General features: G+C 49.4%; 1 protein-coding gene across 1 annotated transcript in view; it reads left to right on the top strand.

Annotated features, from left to right (window-relative positions):
* BCR (BCR, RhoGEF and GTPase activating protein) overlaps positions 1-15,154 on the top strand; it is a 101,992-nt gene that overhangs the window by 71,425 nt on the left and 15,413 nt on the right. The window contains exons 9-14 of the mRNA XM_026075111.1: positions 9,150-9,271; positions 10,483-10,651; positions 12,036-12,155; positions 13,104-13,179; positions 13,759-13,863; positions 14,747-14,821. Coding sequence (XP_025930896.1) covers positions 9,150-9,271; positions 10,483-10,651; positions 12,036-12,155; positions 13,104-13,179; positions 13,759-13,863; positions 14,747-14,821 — 667 coding nt within the window. The remainder of the gene's footprint in view (positions 1-9,149; positions 9,272-10,482; positions 10,652-12,035; positions 12,156-13,103; positions 13,180-13,758; positions 13,864-14,746; positions 14,822-15,154) is intronic.

The following is a 15,154-nucleotide window of genomic DNA, read 5'->3' as shown; positions in this document are numbered from 1 at the left end:
TGTTAAGAGACAGAAGTRTGTAGGAGGTTGCATGGGAGAGAAGTGCAGCTCAGATAGTGTATGTGTAAGAGGGATTGCAGTAAGGTGTCAGAGGCACTGGCTGATCAAAAGTGACCTGTACRGAAACATCTCCTACAAAGCCCAAGAGATTGTTAGCTTAGAGTGAACCTTCAAGATTTATTCCCAAATCCTGTGAGCTAAACATACCTGCCTTTAGCCGTTAAACTTATTTTCAGCTGCAGAAGATTCCCTAGAAGCTACGGTGCTGGGAACTGGGTGCACCATTTGTTCTGTAACTGTTGCTTATAGTCTCATTTTGTCAACTGAGGAAGACTGCAGCTGAGAAGAGGAGGGGCTGAGCAACTGGAGACTGAGATAGCAGCTCAGACATCAGTCACCAGGGCCTCGGAGGTAGTAGAAGGCCTCATTAAAGCGGATGCTGATTGAGTCATAGCAGACATCGCAGGCTGGAATGGCCCCTCACAGGGGAGGGAGCGCTCTGTGTTCTCGGTTGTCTGTCAGCATCTCAGTGAGGGATGCGGGCTTTGAAAAGTGTCACGCAGAATCCTAATGAAGTAGCAGAGCCTGGCTGAGGGGCAGRCTCGGGAGGATAATCCTGATGATCACTCTTTGGAGCAGAGCATTTGTCAGATCCTACAAAGCAGGAAGGGGAGACCTGTCAGGATTGGGCTCAGCCGGCCTGTTCATGCTTTCACTGGTGCTGCAATGACTCCATGTATGATGTGGGGAGGGTGAGAAGAGGATGAACCCAAGCTGGGGGCTGTGAGTGTGTTGGAGGGAACTGGGAGCCCTTTGTGCCTCCACTCACCTGTGCCACAYGCAGCTAGACCTGAGCCCAGGGAGAAAGGAACTTGTTTATGGTGCTTCCCCTGTTTGCCTTCCTCTCTGGGAATCTGGTGATGGCTACTTCCTTCGGTTATTTGGCACCAAGATCCCGAGATCCCGCATTTTTTCAGAGGGACAGTGCCCCAGTTGTCACCTCAGTTGAGTCTGGAGTATGTTCGCTTTCTCCATAGTCATCCAGGACACAAGCGGGCTCCCAGCTGCTCCATGTGGGTTAGCAACGGCTGCTGCTTCCCACAAGCTACTCAGCTTGGGGTCAGAACGGGTTTTATTTATGCCTGTAAATCTTTCCTTTTCTACTTATCCTTTCCTCCCACTCCCCTTGCCTGTGCTTTCCCTGGGGTGACAGGACAGTGTGCAGTTTACATCTCGTAATTGACTGCTCTCAATGCATAATGCATTTTTTATTTTAATGAATCACCAGCTTGCTTTGATGGCTTTTTTCATTATTTTTCTTCCTCCCATTGAAATTTCCTTGGTGGAATGGAAGGAGAGAAAGCAGCCCTTTTCCCTCACGTATTGCTTAGGTGCTGATCTCAGTTATCTTTTTTTGCCAGTCCTTGTCTTTTATGTGGAATATTTTTCTCCTTTGAGTGCAGCACAGGGAGGAGTCAAATCTCCTTTGCCAGCCTCTCGCTCCAGCTCTCTTTTACATGATCGCTTTGAACTGGGGAAAGCAGCCGGTGGTTAATCTCCCTAGTGACAGGCTGCTAAGGAGAGAAGTGTGGGTCAGGAGAGAGGACAGCTTCATCAGCACAGTCTTCCTCCCTTTTGCAGAAGGTGATCCCCTGCTCGGGGGGCACTGGCTCAGTCTGTCCTGCTTGCTGTCTTCCTGCCTGATGTCAGGTGTCCTTCCAGCACACCTGCCCCCCCCAGCCCTGTTTGGCTCAGTGAACTCTTCTCTCATTCAAGGTTTATGCATGTAAACTGGGCGTTTTCTGTGCCATATGGACCTGGTTTAATTTGCTGGCCTGAATGAGCATTCCAGGTAGGGCAGACCTTGCGAGGAGATGGGCATGAAGGGAGTAAAGCCGTTCACTAAAGGCACAGAAAGGGCTATGCAAAACCGTATTGGTGGGTTAAGCATGCAAACCGGGATTTGAGGGAATGCTAAGAACAGTTTGGCCCTCGCTGCCTGCCAGGCTCTCTGTAGCTAGTTAGTCCTTTCCGCTTTGTGGTTTGCTGTGAGTTGGTGCTTGGAGGAGCCAGGAGAGAACCAGGCCCAGCCTGTTCACCAGTGGTTCACTCAGCACTTCGATGGGAATGAAAAGGCAAGTATGGCCTGGAGGCTGAATTTGACTGGCTGAGCACGAGAGCCCTGGGTGAGGAGCAGGATGCATCCTCACATCTTGCTCCCTTCACAGTCTGGAGAAAGGTTTGAATCTATCCTCACAGTAAGGCCCAAAAGAAAGAGTGTGGGGAGGAGTGAAGACATGATGATTGTTTTGTTGCTCTTTTGCTCTTGTCCTGAGAATTTCAGCCCCCACACAGTTCCAGTACGTTTGGAGAAGGGTGCTGTGCCAAGAGTTTGAGCCTTTGGTAGACGTCAACAAGAGGTAGCCAGGAGAGTTTGGGGAAGGGCTTATCTTGGCTTCTGGATCTCCTGTCTCCATTCAGCTCTGATCTGCTCCATTCTCTGCTCCCTCCTTCCCATCTTTCTACTTTTGTGATTTTACTTTTTTGATGGATTAACTCCAGGCATCCACTTCATCAACCCTCTAGATAACGAAACAAATGCATGGAGAGGGGCAAAGGGGGTCTTAGTAGCACAGTACCATCTGACTCGCAGCATGTGAGTGGTGGAGAATCTTCCCCTGCTGTCAGTGGATTGCTTGCCTGCAACCATGGAGCCAGGCATCTTGTTTGCTCACTGCTGATCCTTCTTCACCACTGTCCTGTTGACTTGCATAAAGAAGATCTACTTGGTGGGGCAGGAAGCTGAATGCATGAGGTGAAGTATGTGCCAGTGTTATAGCCTGGAAGGGAGGCATAAGAACCCTTTCTGGTCTTATTAACAAGTGAGCTGTGTGGTTTGCACGGCTCTTTCCAACTGAACCTGGATGTAAATGGCTGTGGACCTTGTGTTGTCTTCCCCTGACAGAAATTAGGGTTTGTGTTTCCAGCTAGTTCAGCCTGTTCTTGTATAGCAGGAGTTAATGAAACTGCTGAAATCACAGAGCTCCTTGGGAGAAGGTGGTCCCTTCCTTGCTTGCTGCTCGTCTAATAATGCTCTTTGCAGGGTGGTGTTCTAGGGCAGTTCAAACCAAGCCGAGTGGTGGTGGCTGCCATTCTGCCTTGCCCCTGGCCATGCAGTCCCACCCTCTCAACTGCTGGCACTGGTACTTGTGTGACCACACAGTGGTGGGAAGGAATGGAGCTGCCTGAAAAGTAAGGTTTTTGTTGTTGTTGTTGTTGTTGTTGTTGTTGTTGTTGTTGTTGTTGTTTTGTTTTTTTGGKTTTTTTTTCAGTTTTGGGTCACTCAACTGGCTGAGTGGCTTAGTGTCTGGTCTCATCAGCACCAGTACTGACACAAGAGGGCTGGCAGGAGGTTTCTGCTGGGATCAAGCCCCTTAGATCACATTTTGAATCAGCTTATACTGCTGTGGACCTTCACCCCGCCTGGCCCCGCAGAGAAGAGGCTGCTTGGCAGGCTGCTCTGCCATATTTCTGAATGTGGCTTGTAACAGCAGCCAAGGAACCAGGCCTTAGTAGGCTCCTGCTTGACTTGGTAGAGACTGTGGTAGGAAAGGGAGAGGACAAAGGAGGTTTGCAAGGGTGCAGAAGTGCAAACTAAAGCCTTTGGAAAGCTGGGAGCTGAGCTTAGACACAGGCAGCCGTGCACAGCTTGAGGCCTAGTGCCTACTGCTTCTGCAGGCCCTGGGCAGATGTTGGCAATAGAGCACTCAAAAATGGTCTTGGATGCTTCACACTCTGTCTCACAGCTGGAGTCAGAGAGCTCCTAGTGACAAGAGCTTTGAAAAAAAGAAAGGCTGTTAAAATACTCGGAGCAGCCCATTTAGCTCCCTGGGCAGAGCATCCCTTTATTCTGCAGTGCTGGTCTTGCAACACACACACACACGAGGAATCATTTTCTTCCTACGCTCTGCAGAAAGCCAAACCACCTCTTCCTCACTGACATGTGCCAATACCCATCTCCTGCTTTTACCCTCCTCCTCCTGCATCACACATGTTCCAGTCCTTCCTGGGGCTCTCACCCACGCATGCCGCAGGCCTCTGCTGTCACTACATCGGATGAGCTCTTTCCTCGCACTCACGTGAGGAGACAGCCCTTTGCAGAGCTGTGATTCTGGATGAGCAGATTTTTAAATTCCACTTCTTGCAACATCTCTCAGACAAACTGGTCTTCTGCGGCACTTCCTGTAGTTAAATGGTACATGACAACAGCAGGATTTATCATATGCAAACAGCACAAAAACACTGTAGGATGACTAGATGAGCATGCAGGTAGGCGTGAGGCTAGTAGCAGAGGAGGGGGAGATGTTCAGTGGCAGAAGTAAGAGGAGGAGGACAGCAGTAGGTAACCCAAAGAGGATATCCCGAGTAGTGAAAGATGTAGAGAAAGAGCTCTTTTGTCCAGAGCACTGAGGCAGATGGGAGAAGAGGCAGGTGTAAACATGAAAGGGAAAGCAGGGACTACAAAGGAGGCGTGAAACTCAACTAGGCACCAATACAGGAGCTTAGCAACAGCCCCTAGAAGGTAGCAGTCTGCCCAGGCTCTAGTTGAGAGGCTACAAATGATCCTAATTCCCTCCTCTGTGATACAAAATTGAAGTTTTGCCCTAGACCTCCTCAAATATCTTTCTATAGCTCTACCAAGCTCCTGGACTGGACAACTGCCAGTCTTGGGGCTGTCTRTGGAAGAGAGGGAGCCACTCTGCCACCCTACTGCCACTCTGATATTAAGCCCTTGTTTTCTTGGTTGTTTCTTTGGTGTTTCTGTAACCTATATGTCACTCCAGGGTATTTTGAGAAACCTTTAGCACCTTTGGTAACTTTAGCAAACAGAATAACTTTGGAAACAAAGCAGAGAGATGGTCTCCCCCACACAGGGTGTTGTATTTCACATAGAGCAGGGTCAGCCAGCCAGAAGACCTCATGTTTCAGGAGACCCTTTTCAGCAAGAGAAATTCCTTTAAGCTAGGTGGGAGGAGTTGACCAAAGCGGGCTTTGGTTCCCACACTGCCAGAGGAGGCCTTTGGAGCTGAGGTAGCGCTGGCACCATGAGTGAGCCCTAGCAAGGACCAGCAGTGCCTCTAGGGGGCTGCTGGCTCCCCCCAGGGTGGGGTAGGATGGGCTGACTCATGCTGGGAGGTCAGGGAAGGTGCCCCGCACTCCCTCACTGTGGGGCTTGGCAGGGATCTGGTGAGCCAATTGGGAAATCCTTTTATTGTTTCCCTCTGACCTGCTTGAACCCTCCCGACAAGATGAATCATTTGCAACAAAGGATGTGACCCTTTACTGGAAGTCCTCCTCCTCTGCTCCACTGATGCTGAGCAGCCTGGGGCATGCCTGTTGTGCCCAGCCCTAACGATTTAAGTCCTGTTTTCAAAGAGAAGCTGGTAGGTGTATCTACCATCAAGCCCCACACCCTTGTCAGGAAAGATTTCCTCACTTGATCCACAAACCCCTTCTCCTGTTCTCTCCTCCCCAGATGTTTGGTTATTCATTGGTGGGATGTCAGCTCCTTACTGCAGGAAGACCTTCCCAACCAGTTCGTTAGTGAGAAGAAATGAAGAATGAAAGCTCTGGGAAGCTTAATGTTTCCCTCTGAGCTGCTGACTGGACTATGTCCCTTCTACCCCTTTACTTCTGTTCCAGGCAAACTTAGAAAATCAAGCCTTGTTTTCCTCCCACCCAGCTCTCTTTCTGAGAGATCCTGCCTCAAGGGGGTTTTTGCTGCCTCTCATTAGCACTGTGTCTCGTTGATCTGGGTAACTTGTACCTAGGAGTGCCAGCCAAAATAAACTCTGTGCAAATGAGTGGTACCTCAGTCCCAGATGGCAAGTATGAAGGCTGTTGAATCACAGCCCTGTTTGGCATCCTATGGCTGATCTTCCTCCCTGGGTTTAGGGGAGATGTGGGACAGAGAGTGAGGCTGCTTGGAGAAAGTCTGCCTGGATGATGGCAGTCAGGGATTGTGCAGGTGGCAAGTTAGGTGTGACTTCCACAGGCAGGAGAAAGGGTTGCCTGGGTGGCCCCGGGCAGACTGTGTGGGGAGGTCTGTGGCCTCACTACTATAAGGGAATACTGACAGGCTCTCCTTTTCTCACTCTGCAGAGGCCTGGCACAAGGGTTTCCAGTCCCTGGGGCCTCTGCATGGGCCTCCCTTTGCTTGCAGGACACGCTTGTCCTCAAAGTACTCTGGTTTAGATGATGGTACTGGACTACTGCCAGAACCAAGGGCAGATCTAGGGCTGAGCCATGGTCCTTCATAATCCTCCAGCAGCACTCATGGGCCTGTGCTCTCCTTGGCCTGTGAAGAAGCACCAGGGTTGGCCATGTTGCAGGCTTGTCCCTGCCACCAGAGACCTCTTCCCAGGAGGGAGGGAGTGCTCAGTCCGTGCTCTGGATTAGTCTGTGACATTTGTCAGCTAGGAACTGTCCTCCGGGTGCTGAGCTGGGCTCTGCGCTGATCTTTATGCTGAGTCTCACACACCTGCCAGTGCCTGGCAGAGGGACGCAGGACCAGGTCAGGACCTGCCACGTCACTGCCAGGTGGGGAAGGGACAATGTCATATAGCAGCTGCATAGCAGAGGTGAGCAAGCTGTGAGAACATCTTTGCACCCAAGAACAATGAGCAGAGGTTGGGCTGGCAACAAGGAGCTGTTCTCATTGCCCCGGAGGAGCTGAGCTGATTTGCAGCGTAATTAATATGCATCAGATCTAGAAACCTGAGATTAGGGTTTTGGCTTGCTGAGAAAATCTCTCTTTCCCTGCTTCATTACTTCTCCCAAATGAAATTCTTTGCAGCTGTGGAGAGTGTTTCACTACTGACATGACACCTCCTCCTTTTTATTTATTTAATTTTCAAGCTGGATGTTTCTAGTTCCCTGCCTACCTGGGGGTTGTGGCAGGAGGGGGAAGGCACGCACAAGTGCACATCAGCAGCAGAGACATTCATGCAGGCAGGCGTTCTCTCCAAAACCACTGAGGAGAAGCCARGAGGATCACGCCCACCTAAAAATAAACATTAACATATGTACAGGCCTTTCCAAGCCTGAATCACTGCTGGATACCAGATCTCCACAGACTCCTGCCCAGAGACTGTGCGACAGCCTGCTAGGGAGCAGCCTGACTTCCTGGCCCTGCCAAAAAGGTGCAGCTTTTGCTGCTGCTCCTCACGATTTGCAGGACCGCTGTGTAACGGCAGGCAGCGCCGAGACAAGATGTTGACACTGCTATCAGTGCTTTAGCAGCCAGCTGTGGTGTTAGTGCAGCTGCAGACAGGAAAACACAGGCTCTTGGCCCATGTCAGGAAGTTTAGGGTGCTGTAGGATGGAGTGGGGAAACAGGAATTAGCCTTAAGGACGTTCCTCTCCCTCGTGTTCCCTGCCGTGATGCCTGCTGGGCTCAGGGCCGATGTGGTTTGTTTTCATTTTGGAGAGCCGAGAGGGGAGGGGTGGTAGAGGGAAGAGGCAGTGTGGGGGATCGTGCTCCCACGCCCTCCGCAATAAATGTGTTCGGGGCTTGTTAAGTCATGCAGCAAGTAAAACCCGCGGGGCATAACTTTGGGAGATGGAGGCATGAATTCTGGTTTGGATGCCCTGACCTTGCCCAGGTTAACCGCTTTCCTGTTGCGTACGGCTGCACAGCTGAGCCCAGCTGCCTCCTGCAAAGGGAGGTCTGTGTCTGTGTTTCCCAGCGTGGCAATAGCAGAGATGCTGCAGGTCGGGAGCAAGTGTCACCGGCGAGTCCTGTGCATGGGCCTGGAGAATGCTGGCGGTAAAACAGCAGGGGGAGATGTTGGCTAGCACTGGACAGTGCGAGCAGATCTCTCTGTCACCCGCCATGGTGCCATCTAGGCACGTACTGTATGTGTAAAATGTCCCTCACTGGTGCCAGGGGAGAGGCATCCTCAGAGCTGGAATAGCAAGGAAATGCTGTGGGCCAGGAGAAATGCGTTAGCAGGCTTGTGTGGAGAAGCTGATGGTGCCTGCTTTTACCAGCCCTGAAGCAAGGCAGCGCTGACAGTTATACAGATTTGTGGGAAATAAATGTGCCCGGAGATGAATACCCCTTACATCTGTTCTGAAAATCAGTGGGAGGTTTCTGTTCATCTGGATGTGCGCTCTGGCTCCTATTGATCCTGACAGCAGGGCAGGAGGCCTGAGCACACAGCTGGGCTTGAAACTCCTGCCTGGCTCATAACGGCACGTGGCCATTCCCCTCCGTGCCAGCACTCCCACCTTCACCTCTGTTACCATGGAGTGACCCTAAGGGAATTAGGAAAGAGATGCTTCTGCCCTCCAGTGTGTGCCTCTTATTTAGGAGGCTGTAAAGCTACCTGGAACTAGAAACAGGAAAAAAAGACACCAAGGCTGTGCAGCTTCTTTGCATCTTCTAGGTTTGGGGAAATTTTATATGAAACATAAAAGGGCTTTAAATAGGCATTTGGAAAGAGGGAGCATATCCAGATGGTCCTGTTTAAACACAGGTTGATGAGGGACTACTGATAAGTTTGGTAGATACACATTTTATTCAAGAATCATCCCTTAACAGCACTTGTAATAAGGAAGCAGCAATGATATCAACCTGTTAATGTTGACAAATTGCTGTTGGGGAGGGGACGTGGAGGTGCTGATGGGCTCCTCTTTTTCAGTGGTGGGGTAGCTTGAGCTCAATTCAGCGGCTGGGTAAGTGACTCCAGAGAGAGGAGAAGCCTGGGTAGAAAAGCGGTGTTTGCTGCTCCCTGCTGGTTTGCGGGGAGATGATGCTGGCCCTTGGCTACGACAGAGGCCTGGCGGTGACTCACCATAAACTAAGCTTGTGCTCAGGCACAGGTGATCGRGAGGCCTCAGGTCTGTCTGACCTGGGGGCAGGTGAGGGAGGAGCTGCCTGACCATAGCTACTCCTGGGAGAGAGAGCAGCAGGGAGCACAGCTGGCAGCAATGACCTTTTAACAGCCGTTCTTCTGAACTGGACCATTTTACTGAATTGGCTCTTGCAGGAGTCATGTCTAAGGAATGTGTTGTTGAGGGAGGCTTGGTGCCTTGTCTGGGACCCATCCTGCACTAACTAAAATATCTTTTCTGTTTTTCACCAGCACCGGCAGCTCCTGAAGGACAGTTTCATGGTGGAGCTGGTTGAAGGGGCTCGCAAACTACGTCATGTCTTTCTTTTCACTGATCTGTTCCTTTGTGCCAAGCTCAAGAAGCAGATTGGAGGGTGAGGTTTCTCTTCTGGACTACATGCCTTGCACCTCAGCTTCAGCAGAGTCCTGGGTTCAGGCTGCAATGATASTTGAATATGAATACCCCAGACCTGAGTAACCACAGTCAGATGTAGTCAGACAGGATACGTTCAGCAAAGTAGCATTGCCCGTCATATGAGACCTTGGCCAAGTCCTGATCCCTCAGGAAAGGTGTTTTATTTTCCTTTTTTATTTTTCCAAGAACCCTTCTAGGAAAAAAGGATACGCTGTAGCTTTGGGTATTCTGGAAAAATGCCATTCATGTTTTCTAACTCCCTTTTCCTTTTGTTACTGAGGTTATTCATTTTGGCCTTGCAGCTACAGCCAGTTAAGTTTTGCAGTAAAATGGAGCAAGTGCAATAAAGGGACTGTGTTTCCCATTTGCCCCAAAGTACAGCTATACAAACAGTTTCATTGACATTTGTCAAAACTGAGGAGGGAGGAAACTTTACCAACCTATCTGCCCTAAATAGACAAGGCTTCTCTTCATTTGGTGAATATTCTGCTTTAGGAGACTCCTTTCCTCCTCTTGTCCTCCTCAAGCAACCAGTTGTCCATGTCCCTTTTGAAGCACATGCTTGTGGGGAAGGAACCTTCAAAAGAGTGGGACATTCCCAAGAGTGTATCTTCCTGATAGGAGAGGTAGAGAGGGAAGAAACCACATGAAATGATAAAAAAGGAAACCTGATTATCCTGGTGAAAGCACTGGAGAACAGCAATCATGAGCTTTAGTTACTGTCCCTCTTTTCTGGTTAGATTACACAGAGGTTTATGCATTGGCTCATCTGTCCCACCTAGCCCTCCTAGCTCAGGCAGGAGACGCCGGGGTTTAGATCCACAGGTAGCAGCCCAGTCAGAAGCACGGCATGACTGCTGAACTCTGCCTTCACAGTGGCTTCAAATAAAGAAAGGGCTGGACTGAAAGGGATTGCAAAAGATATTTGTGATTTCTTAGGATGAAAAGAACCAGATGATAAAACAACTTGCTTCCATGTGTGCTGTACTGGCTATTGGCCCTTCCTGCTGGAAAGCAGCCCTTTACCGGACTTTTTTTCACATARGAGTCACAGTGAGGTTGTTCCCATTTCTGTACCTTATGAACTGTAATGGTGAAGGACTCATGGGAAGGGGGAGTGAGCATTCTGAGCACCAGTAATATTAAAGGTACAGACCTTTTGTCTTTCAGGAAAAGCCAGCAGTACGACTGCAAATGGTACATCCCGCTCACTGACCTTAGCTTTCAAATGGTGGATGAGTCTGAGGCAGTGCCCAATATCCCACTGGTGCCTGATGAGGAGCTGGATGCCATGAAGATCAAGATATCCCAGATCAAGAATGACATCCAACGAGAAAAGGTAAAACGAGTTGAACACTCCATCCCAAGTGCAGAACAGGCTCAGTTCAGAACAGTCTTTGCTGAGATGAGGTGCTGGTAGAAACAGCATTCCCAGAGCTGCGTAGCGTGGAGAATCTTGCTAAGACTCACTGTTCAGCAGAGGCTTGTGGTGCAACTGTGGTATGAGTGGCATATAGACAGCTGTGCGATCCATCGTTACTTGTCCCAGTGCACTGCTTGTATGATGTTGTCCTGTGGGCAGGCAGGAACAATAAAAGACCCTGTAGTTGTACACAGCAGCTCTTCTSCTTGTGTGAGACCATCTGTGACAGTGCTATCCCAGAACATCCATGTGGAGGATGGAGCTCTTACGCTGTGGACTTAAGAAGCGCTAGGAGTGTGGCTTCTGGTTATCTAACTATGATCCTGCAAGTGATTTTGGTCAGAAACAAGGTACTTATGAATTTTTGCTGGGTCAGTTATGCCCTTCAAGCATTTCTGACCTCACTGGTGTCAATGCACCAGCAGATGTATGGAGAACACCAAGTATTCTGACTGGACAGTCTAAACATAGATGTAGTGTCCCTGGCCTGGGCTTCTCTTTGCTTGCAAGACATGTTTTCTCAGGGCCATTAGACTCCAAACCATCGTGCCACCCAAAAGAGAAACAAGAGTTTGAAAACCAAAAACCTGCTGGTGTGTAGAGCAGGATATGAGTAACATTGCATGTGCCATGAGAAGATTATCCCCCACAGTTCCGAAGAACATACTTCTCACTCTCTGCCCTGGCTGGCTTTCAGAGAGGGTTTCCTGGAAAAGTAAGATTTAAGAGGAATACCGTGGAAGCCTCTTACTTACAGAGTGCAGGTGTCTAAGATATGGATTTTGGTGCGTCAGTGCCAAACAATGTATGTGACTGGCTTTGGGACTGGGTTTTATCCAAGACCTTGTATTTAGGTGACCTCTGCTGAAAATGTGTTGCCAGGTGGTGGGTGGGAGAGCACTCTGTCTCCAGAGTTCTGGGCTCACAATCCCCTCAGCTAGGGATGCTCGGGGAGCAGTGCTATGGCTGCCCAGTGGCATGATGCTGCAGCCTCTGGAATGAAAATGTGGGGTACAGCTAGGGCAGCGAGCATGCTCTGCCTCTTCATCTGGGAGGGCTAGAATTGGGGCACAGAGCCGAGTCTGACTGCACAGATATTGCTTGGGCTACAAAGTGCCTTCTCCCTGAGCAGCTCAGAGCCCTGGGGATCCTGTTGACAGTGTTTCTCCTGGCTGCAGCCATTTGGCTACTCAGAGAGGGAAGAGACTTTTGGTCTGAAAATCTGTGTCAGTGTAAATGGGGGCAGGTGCTGGAGAATGACCTTTGTGCCCTCTCTCTCCCTTTCTCTCCTTCCCTTCAGAGGGCCAATAAGGGCAGCAAGGTCATTGAGAGGTTGAAAAAGAAGCTCTCGGAGCAGGAATCCCTCCTGCTGCTGATGTCTCCCAACATGGCTTTCCGGGTGCACAATCGCAATGGCAAGGTGAGTGGCTCTTCTGGTCTCCCACGGACCTTGTGTACAAGACAGAGGTCAAACTGTGGGTGGGTGTGTTCGTATACGCTGTTGCACAATGAGATCTTCGTGCATCTTTCTTGTCCTCTAGTGTCTGGCCTGAAAGCACTTTCCAAGGCAGCAGACACCAAACCTTTGCTTACACCAAAGGCTATGGTGACATCTTGATTCATTTGCATGTGACATTGGCATTTAAAAAATAAAGTTAGAAATTATTCCCCTACTTCAGCACCTGTCTGTGTTTGGAGCTGCCCTGGCAGAGCAATAGAAACTGCTTTCTTCACCTAAGATAAAGCTCTGCAGCAAGTCTAGTCTCACCTTCAAGTTGAAGGTTTTGTGCACTCGGGGCTCCCTCCTCCAGTCTGCACGCTGCATCTGGCACCAGGGCTGCTGAATGGTTGTGAGGAACCTCCTTTAGCTTTGTGGGATGCTCAGTGTGCCAGCGGTACCCTCTACTCTGGGGGCGCTGTAACTGCTCGCCGTGGCCTTTGCATGCACTGGGCAAAGGATTCTCACAAGATTCTGTCAGTAGTCAGTGCAAATGCGCGGACTGGCCTCTGCTTCCTCAGCTCGCATCAGTGTCTCGGCCTGCGGTAAAGGCTTTTGGGTTTCCTGGCACGAGTGTTGCGAGGAAGGAGCAGTGTGGAGCTGTCATGGGAGCTTATGCTGCCAAGACCCCAGCTGCTGTTTGCAGGGTGAAGGCTCTGACTGCAGGAGTCCGTACTGGTCCCGCTGGCACGTTGCTGGGAAGGGCACGCTGCCTGTCGCTGACGAAGCAGTGGCGTAGGGTAACCGGCAGCAATACTAGAAGGACAGCGCATACAAGAACTCCCCCGGGAGAAGGTGTGGGAGGCAAGCCTGCCCTTGGTGGTGGGTCAGACTAATGCTTACCCTCTTTTCTTCTATTTTCCTGGGTAGAGTTACACGTTCCTCATTTCTTCGGACTATGAAAGGGCAGAGTGGAGGGAGAACATCCGGGAACAGCAGAAGAAATGTGAGTGTCCCTCAGCTGGGCAATGGCACAAATACTGCTGTGCTACTTCATTAGAGAGCAGGAATCCAGAGGGTGAGGTGTGGGGCAGGGCTCCCTAGGGAAAGATGGACATGCAGCAACATCTGCAGCACAACATGGGTGTCTTTTGTCTTTCTTCATCTGAGCCTGTCTGAAGGACTTTTGCTTGCAACACCACACAGTGAATGTGTGGGGACAGCACTCAACATCAAGGGATTTTCCATTGCCCCTGGAGATCAGAGCTCTCTGGAGTTCTGGGTTGAGGGAACAGCTGCACCCTTTTACTTGGCTCCAGCCTGAAGAAATACTTTTTGGAATGGGTATTTTTTGACTTTGCAAGAAAATAAGAGTCCCTCTTGCTTCCTGTGCACCACCCTGAGACTTTTTACACCAGAGAGTAACTAAACATGCCCTAAACAGAGCTGGGCTGCAGCAGCAGTACAGCCATAAGCACCATGGTACTGTCACAGGGAGCTGCTCTCCAGTGTACACCCAGAACGAGGGAATGTGCATCCAGTTTCTGCATTGAATTTTAACTGCTCCTTTGAACCTCCTTGGCAGGCTTTAAAAGCTTCTCACTCACATCAGTGGAGCTGCAGATGCTGACAAACTCCTGCGTGAAGCTGCAGACAGTCCACAACATTCCCCTCACTATCAATAAGGAAGGTGAGACCCATGGTTTGGGCTTTCATATAGTGCAGCTGCAGTGAAAGCCTACCTCTGCCTTTCTTTGTGCATTTCCCTAGAGCTGCTCTTACTGTTCCTTTTTGCTACAGGCTTCAACTTGATGACAAGTGACAAACTGGTAGTTGCTGTAAAACAGAAGTTGACACCATATGTACTCATCTGTGTAGCTTAGCTGAAGTAGATGGTAGCATACAAAGAGTGYGCGGCAGAGACAAGAGCAATCAGTGATCCCAATGTTATTTGCAACAACAATAAAAATACAAGCTCCAAGCTATATGGCTACATCTGTATTAGTAAAATAAACATCCCTGGACCATCCTCCAGTATATATTCAACAACTGTTAAACAGCCTTTGCGTGCAGCCATCCTGCCAGGGATGTTGGCATGTCCTGCCAGGGAGCTAAGTGCCTGTTAGAGCCCTGGCCTGGGGCAACTCCTGAAGTATGCCTGGGAACCCTTTGGAAGAGCACTAGTTGGCAAAAGTCAAAACTGTCTCATAGACCATCCTAACAATCTGAATAACTCCAGTGCCTAAATTACTATTTAACCTGCTAGTATAGACTTAGCCTCTCTATTTCACTTGTTCTCATTTGAATTTCTCCCATGCTGTCTTGTTGACCCTAGAAGTAACTTTGTAAAACCCCCAAATTTCCAGAAAATATTACAGATGGAACAGACAGTGAACCTGGAATGGTGTTCTCCTCCCTATTACAAAATTGGCTAGATTATGTGCTCCTGCCATCCATTTTAAGGAAATCTTACCCCAAACTCATAAACCTGTGAAATATCAATCTTATCACTCTGTCTTTCTCTCTTGGCTCCTCTGTGAACTTCAACAAAATTTCTTGCATCTTTTGTGCAGATGATGAATCCCCAGGTCTCTATGGATTCCTAAATGTCATTGTCCATTCTGCCACAGGATTCAAGCAAAGTTCAAGTGAGTTGCAGTTCTGTAATACAGAGATGCTTGATAGGGGTTGGCTAGCAAGGGTGAGGCAATTCAGGTGCGGTGACAGTTGGGTATGGATTGATTTAGAACTGCAGCATCTAGGATGATGGTGAAAAAGAGAGGTGATTTGGGGAACTGGAAGTGAAAATGGGGGCACTGGTGTAAATTTAGGGGAATGCAAAACTCTGTTAATAACTCTCAGAAGGATCAGGATCAAACATACATCATTTTTCTCTGGGCCTAGCTTTTTTATTTTGTTTTGATTACTTTGTTTTTTAAGCCATGTTTGCTAATCACCCAAAAGTTTTAGATGCAAGTCAG

This window comes from Apteryx rowi, unplaced genomic scaffold, assembly GCF_003343035.1.
Source record: "Apteryx rowi isolate R43461 unplaced genomic scaffold, aptRow1 scaffold_40, whole genome shotgun sequence".
Taxonomy (NCBI): domain Eukaryota; kingdom Metazoa; phylum Chordata; class Aves; order Apterygiformes; family Apterygidae; genus Apteryx; species Apteryx rowi.
Note: the sequence above shows the minus strand (reverse complement) of the source record. Positions and strands in the feature narration are given on the sequence as shown.